At 44.8% G+C, this 12,658-nt stretch overlaps 1 protein-coding gene across 1 annotated transcript; it reads left to right on the forward strand.

The window, feature by feature from the left end:
- Positions 1-4,353: 4,353 nt before the first annotated feature.
- Positions 4,354-11,193, forward strand: LOC308586127 (solute carrier family 2, facilitated glucose transporter member 5-like; the record flags this gene model as incomplete). Its single annotated transcript, XM_081192402.1, has 6 exons — positions 4,354-4,372; positions 5,087-5,239; positions 6,827-6,952; positions 9,194-9,381; positions 9,724-9,834; positions 11,056-11,193. 6 exons carry the CDS (start codon positions 4,354-4,356, stop codon positions 11,191-11,193), a joined length of 735 nt encoding a protein of 244 aa, XP_081048528.1.
- Positions 11,194-12,658: the final 1,465 nt, after the last annotated feature.

The raw sequence follows: 12,658 nt of genomic DNA on the forward strand, positions 1-12,658 counted from the left end.
TAAACTTATAAGTATTGTTTAGGCACGTACTTAGGAGAAACATCAGTCGTGTCAAAGTGCTGCTGACCCCACTGCCGCATAGCAGCTCAACACAATACGTAACATAATATTTTGATGTAAGAGTTAATTTCATGTGCATGGCAGAAATCGAGAGAACAGAAATCGGGCTCCGGCAGCGTGGCAGCAGCGGGAGGCCCCATTAGCTAAAGTGGTGCTTCAGGTTAAGAACAGTTTCAGGTTAAGTACGGACCTCTGGAACGAATTAAGTACTTAACCTGAGGTACCACTGTATGTATTTTGTTTTTCTTACTTGATCAAAATTATTTATTATTTCATAACAGGTAGATGGTTAAGAACTTAGGCAGCTTCAGCAGCCGGCACCTGGCGCCCCCCAGAAATTGGCGCCCGGGTGCCCTGCACCCCTTGCACCCCCTGGTAAAGACGGCCCTGTACGTGAGCATCTGACGGCAGAGAAACCACTAAGAGGATGGAGGTGGTCTTTCAGATATTTGAGGCCAAAGTCATTTAGGGCTTTAAACATTCACTTGAGTGCCTTGAAGTGGCTCCAGATTACCGTATTTTTCACTCTATAAGACGCACCTAGTTTTTGGAGGAGGAAAACAAGAAGAAAAATATTCTGAGTCTCAGAAGCCAGAACAGCAAGAGGGTTCGCTGCACAGTGAAAGCAGCAATCCCTCTTGCTGTTCTGGCTTCTGGGATAGCTGCACAGCCTGCATTCTCTCCATAAGACGCACACATGTTTCCCCTTACTTTTTAGGAGGGAAAAAGTAAATCTTCTAGAGCAAAAAATACGGTAGATCCCATGAGACTGCTCAGGAAGCTGAGTTCTGCAGATTCCTCTTCCACCCACAGATTGTCCCCATGAGAGAACTATGAGCTCTACCCGTGAGCTGTGGCCTCTGAGCAGCAACTTCTTTGTAGGTTCACAGTTAAGCGTGGGGCCTGTTTGTTATTACCCTGAGCGCCCGTCTTTCAAAGTGTCTCGGCAAACATTATCCAAAAAAAGGTCACGTTAAAGCGTTGCTCGTTGAAGTGGTTTGCAAAGTGCGAACCACAATGCAGGAGTCAAATAAGAACAGAATAACTTGTCCCAAGGCTAGGGACGAAGGGGAGAAATTTGATTCCGTTCACATTTAAAGACAAAATGCCCAACTTTCAGAAACAATTCACAAACGGAGCACAGCCATCCTTTGATATTGGCGATTTCTGCAATGCAGTTGTGCATTGTGCAAAAATGCATATAAAGTGTGCATTAAAATGTACCTATTGTAGAAGGTAGCATATGAAAAGGCATTTATACGTTGGGGAAATTCACCCAGCCATCTCATTTCACAGTCTCTCTCCGGTAGTAGACAGCCTCCGAACCCCCACAAACACAGCATGGTGACTAACTTTCCCCCCTCTCTGTCGCCAACAGCCTTTAGTGCTATTGGGTTATTTTGTCTTTCTATATGGCTCATACTGTTCGGATACTGCCAGGGAGATAAAGTCCATCATGGCCCAAGCCGTGTGCCGGACGATCCATCGACCTCCCGTAGGCACGCAGTATCATCGATTAGCGACACGAGTTTCTAGAAAATATCTTGCCACATTCCAGAGCTCATGCACACTCTTATCAGCAGATAATTGACAGCAGAAGTCGCACTCAGGAGAGCATTATTTACAAGCTTTATTCAGCGTTGATCAGAACAGAGAAAGACATGACTGCCTGCGTCAGTGTCTCCGACAGAGAGAGAAAAACGAAAGCAATAGCAAACATAAACATCCTGTGAACAGGAAATACGCAGGCTGTGACACAAACATCCTGCTCCCTTTTAAGGTGGAACGGAAATATCCGAACACATGCACACTGATAAGACTTATTCTCCATGGATTGTTTTCAAAAGCCGTCTAAGCTGGCAAACCTTAATCAAGCGTATAATCCAATTCACAACCCACATAATTAAGCCTGGATTTCAGAATGAAAAGTCCAGTTATCCATTGCTTTTGGCAAACACTGTCTATAGTAGGAGAGAAACGGGGTGGGGTGGGGTGGGGAGTGGATCAGTCCAATGGTCGATTTAAGTCCCGCATCCTGTTCTCACTGGGGGGAAGCAGATGCTTGTGGGAAATTCAATCACAAGAGAACTCTGCCCTCCTACAGCTTCCAGCAACTGGTGCTCAGAAACATGACATTAGAGCACAGACATTGTGGCTGTTAGCCATCGATAGCCTTCTGCACCATGAATTTGAAGATTAAAGTCATCCAAGTTGGTGGCCATCACTGCGGGAGTTTAACTATGTGCTGCATGAAGAAGTCCTTTTTTATCTGTCCAATAATAATAATAATAATAATAATAATAATAATAATAATAATAATAATAATTTATTGTTTATACCCTGCCCATCTTCCAACATTCATCATCACTGGATGTCCACAAATCTAATGATAAAAATCTAATTTTAAATTGTTGTAGCCTGCCCTGGGACCTACTGGTGAAGGGTGAGCAATATTATCATTATCATCATTTATTGCTGATCAGTCCTCTTTTTGTCTTGTTATGAATTAATGTTTTTTAATGGAAGTGAGAGCTGGACCATAAAGAAGGCTGATCGCCGAAGAATTGATGCTTTTGAATTCTGGTGCTGGAGGAGACTCTTGAGAGTCCCATGGACTGCAAGAAGATCAAACCTATCCATTCTTCAGGAAATCAGTGCTCACTGGAAGGACAGATCGTGAAGCTGGAAAGGGCCCCCAGGGGTCATCTAGTCCAACCCCCAAGGCAGGAATCTCAACTAAAGCAACCTCCGCTTTCAAAACCTCCAAGGAGAGCCCACAACTTCCCAAGGTTTTCCCAGCTAAGTTATACTCATAGAAGACCCATTGAAATTAATAAATTTCGGTGAGCTGTGTCCATTCACTTCAACGGGTTGTTAGTGCAAGACTAGTCCTACTCAGAGTAGACCCATTGAAGATAATGGGCATGGCTCACTTACTGTAGGTTTATTAGTGCCTATGAGATCATATTACCCCATATATGCCCACTTGAGCACTTTGATCTGCAGAACTGGCACTGTTGCAGGTTTTATTCTGCGTTTGCCAAGAAATTGATTTTTTGGAACTCACTGTCTATTGATAGCAAGCAGACACTTTTGGGCATGTGTGTTTCAATGTGACTTTTAGCTTATCGTTGATTTAAATCCTTTTTTTAAAGGTTATAAATAGTTGGTTTTAACCAATAATTTCATTGTTCTATTCTTTTTGTGAACTGCTGTTATAAGACTGCTTTAAGGTTGGTTTTTGTTTTCTTAAAAAGTATTATATACTTTTTGTGAAATAATTAAATAATTTCCAACAGGTCTACTTTGAGCTACACTAAATGTCTTTTAACCTTTTTGTACATGGTTTGTATTGTATGTTTTTATGTATTTTCAGTGCTTTTCTTCTGGGCAGACGCAGGTTTACGCTTACCCCTAAACATTTTGTGAATCTAAGTTTGGCCTTATTGAGAGGCAGTATTTCAATATGAGTAGGAAAATGAGAGTACCACTAAATATTTTTTAAGAAAAAAAGCACTCTGCATTTTTTATATAAATGCCCTAAATATTTTCAGAAATGGGGGGGATCAAACCTGCTTGGCAACAGTCCAATGAGTCTTGTTATAGATCTGGGGGCGCAGGGGTGGGGGAGGGAATCCTCCTAAGCCCTAGGAATGAAGGAAATGTTTGGATTTTGATTAATTGGGATATGGACTAAGACACCAACTGTAGAGCTGGGCCAGACAGGAAAATCCTGGGCTGGCTTATGCAAGCCAATCTTGATAGCTACAGCTATCAAGAGTACAACAGAGGCCATTAACAAGACAATGGAACTCCCCTGTCACCCCCAGGTGTGAACAGAGACTGGGGATTTGGAAGGTTGCCAGGGTAACTGCTCTGGGGGAGGGCAAGGGGTTTTCTGGGAGGTAAAGGTAAAGGGACCCCTGACCATTAGGTCCAGTCGTGACCGACTCTGGGGTTGCGGCACTCATCTCGCTTTATTGGCCGAGGGAGCCTGTGTACATCTTCCGAGTCATGTGGCCAGCATGACTAAGCTGCTTCTGGCGAACCAGAGTAGCGCACGGAAACACCATTTACCTTCCTGCCGGAGCGGTACCTATTTATCTACTTGCACTTTGACGTGCTTTCAAACTGCTAGGTTGGCAGGAGCAGGGACCGAGCAACAGGAGCTCACCCCATCACGGGGATCCGAACCGCCGACCTTCTGATCGGCAAGCCCTAGGCTCTGTGGTTTAACCCACAGCGCCACCCGCGTCCCTTTCTGGGAGGAAGAAGGGGCAAAAAAAAGCTGAGATGTATCTTGGAGAGGGAGGTGAAAAGTTCCCTGTGGGCCATGTTGCAAGATCTGGACTTCCTCCATGCAGACAGAAGGTGTAAATAGGTGAATGAACCATATTTCTTGAAGCAGACAGTCTCCGCCGTGTCTTCTATTCTCCATAGGGATACAGACCCTGCATGTGTGCCTGGGACCCCATGGGCTCTTGCCACCACTTGGCAGAGGGAGGGGCAGGCACCCAGCTTTTTAAACAGTCTGCTCTGAGTAGGACTTTGCATTGTCTGTGAAATATACTCGGAGTCGAGTGTGGATTTCATGCTCTTTATTCAGCTCATAGTAGTGAGGAATGAATGTTCCCCCAAAATATCTGCTTTATATACATTATTTACACAATGGGTCGCACGTGATTGGCTAATTCTGGGATTCTCCCGTGGGCCACCTGGAGCTGGATTGGGTGGCTCCTGCGGACCAATCATACTGCTGCATTGTTCTAGGACCAATCAGACTGCTGCATTCTGAATCCTATTGTTCTAGGACCAATCAGACTGCTGCCTTTTGGATCCTGTTGTTCTAGGACCAATCAGACTGCTGCCTTTTGGATCCTGTTGTTCTAGGACCAATCAGACTGCTGCCTTTTGGATCCTATTCAACTCAGTACATAACAGTCTGCCAGCCCAGAAATATGTTCAGATGCTTCTGCGCATAGCCTATGCACATTCAATTGTCTTTTTTTGTTGACCTTGTCAACAGGGATCTCCTTCAGCGTGGTTCCCATGTACCTCACAGAGATTGCCCCCGAAAACCTGCGAGGAGCCATAGCCGTCACTGGCCATTTCTTTATCATCTTTGTTAGCCTGATGGCTCGCATATTTGGGCTTGACAAACTCCTAGGGACCCAAGAAGGTGAGTCTGAGAGATGCCCCCTTTGGCCTCTTGACACAGAGGTGGCTCACATTGCTTCAAGGGTCAACCCTCTAGCCACACCCACTTCTACACTCTGGCCACGCCCACAAAGTTTGAATGTGAGCGTGGCCAGCCCATTTAATTTTTAAACCCACCCACTCACGCACACTTGGCATCCTGTCCAGACATGTAGTTATTGACATGTGGTTTAACAAGCAATCCGTCTCCATAGGGAACTCTGGGAAAAGTAGCTCTGTGAGGGGGAATAGGGGCAACTCTCAGCCCCTTTTGCAAACTACAGCTCCCAGAAGTCTTTGGGGGAGAAGCCATGAGGGTTTAAAGTGGTATCATAGCACTTTAAATGTATGGTGTGAATTTGGATCCTGTGTGCAACATGGTGTTATATGAAAAAACTGCTCCTTTTTCCTTATGTGGCATTCCCATATAGAGTCCTTAAGTGGGTTCCCTATTGGTAGGAGAAAGTAACAGAGGCCAACCAGAGTATATTGAGAAGCAAAGAGCCTAGTAAGCCTGATCTTTATTCAAGGAACTGTTGCAACAAGGTCCCCACTCACCACACGCAGGAGGGAGGAGAACCCTGAACAATGGTGCGCAAGCCCTTCTGTAGACTTTTGAAATTGCCCACCCTGTAGCCCAAGACCACCCCCCTAAAACATCATACATACATCACAGAAGGAGCCGGTCTACAGCAGGAATCCTGTCTGCCAGGATACCTGATAATGGTCACTGATTGCATTACCTCGGCAGCCTGGGGATTCTTTTGTGGTGGTTAATACCTTAGTTCCTCAATCCAGGTCACAGGCTCACCCTATTCATACACAAATATGTCCTTAAGACAGGATTGGTAAGCAAAAGACAATGGGAAGGCTTTCCCCATTTGCCTCCCTGACTGTAGAGGAATATTTAAGGTCATTGGGAGAGTCAAAATGGCTTCAGGATTGCTCTCCCATACTATTTCAGACACATGGTTCATATATTTAGATATCTGTGTATTTATGAATATTTATTCTATACAGTGGTACCTCGGGTTACATACGCTTCAGGTTACATACGCTTCAGGTTACAGACTCCGCTAACTCAGAAATATTACCTCGGGTTAATAACTTTGCTTCAGGATGAGAACAGAAATCGTGCTCCGACGGCGCGGCAGCAGCAGGAGGCCCCATTAGCTAAAGTGGTGCTTCAGGTTAAGAACAGTTTCAGGTTAAGAACGGACCTCCAGAACGAATGAAGTACTTAACCCGAGGTACCACTGTATTTGAGACCTTAAAATTCTTATAACAATGGTCTTCAGGTTTATGCCTTGCTCCTATAATGCTTGGTTTATATTGTTTGGTTATTCCTCTCTAGTCATTGTTTGCTTTTTCTTTGTTATTGTTTGTAACTAAAACACACACAAAAATATTTTTTTAAAAAAGAAATTCACATTGAGGTGGCAGAACGGGGTGGGGGTGACAACACGCGCGACAACACACACCTTGGCGGGGGCCAGATACTGTCTCTGCTCTATGGATTAGCCACCTAGTTGTGCTATCCCATTTCATGTCTCTTCCCATCTGTGTGCAGGTTGGCCGTTCCTGCTGAGCCTCACTGGGGTTCCGGCATTATTTCAACTCATCTTCCTGCCCTTCTTCCCCGAAAGTCCTCGGTACCTCCTGATCCAGAGGCATGACGAAAAAGCAGCCAGAGAAGGTAGAACTGAATGGGGAAATGTGGATGTGGTTATTATCATCAGTCTTCATGCCCCAAACCTTTAAGCCCAGGGTTGTACGCCACTAATTAGAGTAGACCCACCGAAGTGAGTGAGCACCAAAAGCGCTGCTGTTTTCACTTTCTGTGCGAGGTGGCCTAAGAAGAGCCTGCTGGATCCGGCCAATGACCCATCTAGTTCACCATCCTGTTCTCACAGTGGCCAAACAGAAGATATAGAAGCATGATTAGTCGTGCCAACAGGGTAAAGAACAGCTTCTATCCATGGGCTGTTAGGCTGCTGAATGAAAAGATAACAACAGGGCAACTGACTTTCGGGTTTGGTGGGTGTGCGTCAGTAAACGAGGGAAATTAAGACTAAGAGAGCTGAGTGGGGGGTGCTCATGTAATCTCACTGTATACAAGTTGTACAAGTGACGATAAAGTATTTCAATTTCTTTTTTTATTAAAAAATATATTATTAAAATAATTCAACATTAATACACACATATGGCGAATATACAAGCATACAAACATACATTTCATACAATCCTTAAAAATGTTCAAACGTACCTACACTGAATCCCACAGACAATTCCTTTTCCCATCACCATCCACCACCCCTCATCCCACCTTTGTGTTAGACTTCCAATCTACTCAATTGCAATTTCTTTCCACTTCTATTACTTTCTTTCACACACCTTTAACCTAATTTCATGCTCCTTTTTCTATTATCCATCTTATTTAGTATTTCAGTATTTAAAACAGAACTTGTTTATTCTAATAGGAGTTCTGATTTTTCAATATGGTCTCAAAGGAGAAGATAGAAAGGCACTGGAAGGTGTTTAAAGGATACTTGCAAAACCATATCAATTTCAGTTTCAATTCCGGACCTGAGCATGAGCCCCTTACCCTCCTGTGGTTTCCCGCAACTGAGATTCAGAAGCATTCCTGCCTCCAACCGTGGAGGCAGAACACAACCATCAAAACTAGTAGCAGTTGATACTATAGCCTTCCTCTCCATCAATTTGCCCAATTCTCTTTTAAAGCCATCCAAGTTGGTGGCCGTCGCTGCCTCCTGCAGGAGAGACTTTGGTAGTGCACTGAAGTCGTTTCTTTTGTCTGTTCTGAATCTTTCAACATTAAGCTTCCTAGGATGTCGGTGAATTCTAGAGGGGGGGGGGGGAGAGAAGCTTCTCTCCATCCACTTTCTCCATGCCACACGTAGTTGTAGCACAAGGGAATTTGCAGGGTGCCTTCCGGATTCATGCTACTTTACAAGAGGGATTCCTGTGCATCCTTGAACAGTTTTGCACATTGAAAGTGATTTTAAAATGCTCTTTTGCCCTAGGACAACAAATCTCCTCCTTTTTTAAAAAAAAAATATCGACTTTTGGTAGTTTGGAAAGTGATGGAGGAAAGCATGGAAAGAATGAATGGTTAAAGGGAAATTGTAAAAACAACCCAAAAGCAAACCAGAGAATGCTCCTTGTCATATAACAAAAGTAAAGGGACCCCTGACCATTACTTCCAGTCGTGACCGACTCTGGGGTTGCAGCGCTCATCTCGCTTTATTGGCCGAGGGAGCCGGTGTACAGCTTCTGGGTCATGTGGCCAGCATGACTAAGCCGCTTCTGGTAAACCAGAGCAGCGCATGGAAACGCCGTTTACCTTCCTGCCGGAGTGGTACCTATTTATCTACTTGCAGTTTGATGTGCTTTTGAACTGCTAGGTTGGCAGGAGCAGGGACCGAGCAACGGGAGCTCAGCCCGTTGAAGGGATTCGAACTCCAACCTTCTGATCGGCAAGTCCTAGGCTCTGTGGTTTAACCCACAGCGCCACCCACGTCCCCCTTATCATATAACCACCCCGTAAAGATATCTGAAAGAATGTTAAATATAGACTGATTGTATGCTGTAGTCTAATCTCTGCATAAACTGGCTATGTTCTCTTTAGGCTCAGTGTTGAACTCAGCAGGGGGGAGGAGGAAGATGGGGACAAAGCTAGAACTCATTGGTTTTACTCACCATTGGCTCTAGTGCCTCCAGCCGTTCGCTCTGGCGCCCCCTACTGTTGGCCTCCCTGACCTCTGCCATATCAGTTCCGGCGGGCACCAGCCTCCACTGCTGGATGAGGCAGTGTGTACAGACTGGGGGTGGGGGGGCGCTAAGAACCTTCCAAATGCTGCTGAGCCGACATGGGTGGTCTGTGGCACTAGTAAGCCAGTCATCTCCTTCCACACAGCCTTGGTGAAGCTAAGGGGCTGCGACAACGTGGAGGATGAAATCAAAGAGCTCCACGAGGAGGACCTCTCTGAGGAATTGGAAAAGGATATGGACATCTTCACGATGTATCACTTCGATGACATATGGAACCACCTCGTCTCTGCCGTCGTCTTGATGGGCGGGCAGCAGCTCACTGGCATTAACGCGGTAGGGCAATCTCCCCGAGGAGAACGGGCCTTTTCCGTGGTGGCTCCTGCGTGTGGGATGCTTTCCGCAGGGAAGCCTGCCTGGTGCCCTCACTGGCAGATTTGAGGTGCCAGGCAAAAATGTTTTCAGCCAGGCGTTTGGCCTTTAGCCTGGAGAACTGTAGATATTGTGGCCTCCTATAGTGGGTGGGATATTGAGCAGTGAAAAATCCCCCTCCTCACTGGCTCTCTGTGGAGAACCGAAATTAAGACTGAAAAAATGATAGAAACTGAAATGGACAGATTTGTCTGTATCCTGATAGGGGGTCATCATTCAGCTAAGAATGTCTGTTTTTCCTTTCAGGCCAGCTATTATATGGAGATACTCTACATGGCTATGGGGTTAGAAAAGAAAATTGTCGGGTATATCAGCATAACGATATACATTTTGCTTATGTTCATAACTCTCCTGGTGGTAAGATTCTCTCTCATTTCTACATCAACGCCGACTTGATGAGCTCCAGATGTTGTGGCCTACAACTCCATAATCCCTAATCATTGGTCACACAGGCTGGGGCTGATGGGAATTGTAGTCCAAAAATGTCTAGAAGGCATGACATTCGTCTCCCCTGATATGAATGTTTAGCTCCTCCTTGTAATGCTTCTACCCTCAGCCTACTCCAAAGGCCAGCACTTTTATAGTGTGTGTCTGTGTTAAGCTGGCTGAGTTGTTCCAGTTTCCTACAGACAAACTACAAGTCCAGGTTCAGATGGCATGCAAAGACAAACCATGGCTTAGCTCACAGAGGAGGGGCAAAATGGCTGCCATCGCCTCTCCAGAGATCTGGGTGGAATCTAGACACATAAAAAACACGGTGGAAATGCTTTTGAACAAAGTTTTGAAATAATGATTGGATTTGCCATAGCTCACCATCGCCATCTAGTGTCACATTTGTATAATGCACTTTACAACCCAGTTTAAACGTTTTATTTGCAGCTGTATAGCTGAGTGCCTGGTTTGGCTTAGGGTTAAGTAAAAACAGAGCTTCCACCTCTGGGCCCATCCAGGCTGTTGCTAATTTCGGGTGGGATTCAGATGGGCTCAATCCCCAGTTGCATCTCCAGGTAGGGATGGGAATGTACTCTGCCAGAAACTCTGGAGAGCTGCTGCCAGCCAGTGTAGTCAATACTGAGTTCGATTGGCTAATGGGCTTCACTCAATATAAGATAGTTTTTTATATTCCTACGTCTGTAGGGCTATAGTTCAATGGTAGAGCATCTGCTTTGCAGGCAGAAGGTCCTAGGTTCAATCCCCAGTATCTCAAGGCTAGGGAAGACACCCTGGCTGAAACCCTGCAGAACTACTGCCAGTCAGTGTAGACATTGCTGAGCTAGAGGGATGCAATGCTCTGACTTGGCACAAGGGAGCTTCTTAGGTTCCTAATCACATACTAGCCAATGAGCGGCGAGAGCTGATTGGGAGGTTTAGCGCAACAAACCCTCTTCCCAAAAATGCGGGAAGCAACAAGGAAATGCACTGGAATTATCTAATCTCCCTGCAAGGTAATGAATATGACCGCCCATTAAATAGCTGACATCTCCCTGCAAATAAATCAGAATGTATGCTCAATAGGCAGGCCATCTTGAAGCAGCCTTCCTCTCTCCTTCTAACTTCCCTGTTTTTTGTATCCGTTAGATCCGTTTTGCTGATTCTTCGGGGCACAGAAATCTCCTACTCAGTGGCTTGGGGATCTGTAGCATCACCTGCGTCCTCTTAGCCATGGCGATTGAATTACAGGTCTGTATTGCAAGTCCGCAAACTCTTGATGTCTGACGCTAAGCACCCACCAGCGCGGTGCCCTCAGTTCTTGGGATAATGGTAATAATAATTTATCTGTTGCATTTCTTAGTGTTTTTTTGTTTGCAGAAAGTAAAGTCCCCAAGGGACTTGCAATGTAAGACAAGAATGAAAACCAAAACTGAATTTTCTTCAGTGATATCGTAAGAATTCCTAAAGGATGAAAAACATCTTCCATGTATGCGACAACGGCCGCGAGAGTTTTAATAGCACAAGGATGGAAGACTGAAGAAACCCCAACTAAAGAATCATGGCAAGAAAAATTGATGGACTATGCAGAACTGGCAAAACTGACATACAAGCTACGGGACAAGGATAACTGTGACTTTTAAGGATGAATGGGAACCCTTTACAAAGTATCTGAAGATGCAACAAAGCGAACTGGACTCCTTAGCTGGCTTTGAATAAACACTCACAAACTTTTTATTGATAATTATTACTTAAATAGTTTGAGGTTCTATACAACTGTGTAACATGCAGAAAACAGCATTTTTAGAGAAATCAAAGACTGGAACTGAGGGAAGTCGGGGGTGGGTGGGTTCTGTGGGGGGAGGGAGGGGAAGGTAGGAAAAAAGGGGGAAATAGGATGATATGTTTCTGGATAATATGTTTTGTTTTAATTTTGAATAAAAAAGTAATTTAAAAAAAAAGAATTCCTAAAGGAAGGAGGGAAATAATAAACCTCATAGCCCACCAGGTTGTTTTGGACCTAAAGTTGTCTCTATCTTGCTCCCCTTGACTGTGCTTAGCCAGCAGTAAAAGAAAACAGCTAGCAAAAGACTTCCAAGTGTCCCTGTTTTCCAGAGACAGTCTCAGATTTACAGAAGCTGTAAATCTGATTTGATCCTGAAACGTCCCACTTCTCCATAGGACGTCCCTATTTCCTTAGGACGTCCCTATTTTCATCGGAGAAATGTTGGAGGGTATGGAGTTATGTGACCCCTGAGCCAAGGAGATAAGTAACTATACAACTATACAACCTTTAGAAGACATCTGAAGGCAGTCCTATAGTGGGAAGCTTTTTAATGTTTAATGCTTTATTATGTTTTTATATATGTTGGAAGCCACCCAGCGTGGCTGAGGCAACCCAGTCAGATGGGCGGGGTACAAATAATAAAATTATTATTATTATCATGGAATAGGATGTCCCTATTTTCATCGGAGAAATGTTGGAGGGTGTGTAACAAGACTCACAGAGCAGAGTCAGATGAGAGGAAAGGGAAAATAGCCTACAAAGGCTGAGGACTAGGGCATCACCCACCAGTATTTACAGACCCTCCATGTGTCCTTATTTTCCAGGGACGTCCCTGATTTGGAGAAGCCATCCTGGTTTCTGATTTGAACCCGGAATGTCCTGCCTTTCCTTAGGATTTCCCTGTTTTCATTGGAGAAATATTGGCGGGTATGGAGTTATCCGAGCCCCGAGCTGTCTGAAGGCAAT

The sequence above is a fragment of the Podarcis bocagei genome (genome assembly GCF_964188305.1).
Source record: "Podarcis bocagei genome assembly, chromosome: 4".
Taxonomy (NCBI): Eukaryota; Metazoa; Chordata; class Lepidosauria; order Squamata; family Lacertidae; genus Podarcis; species Podarcis bocagei.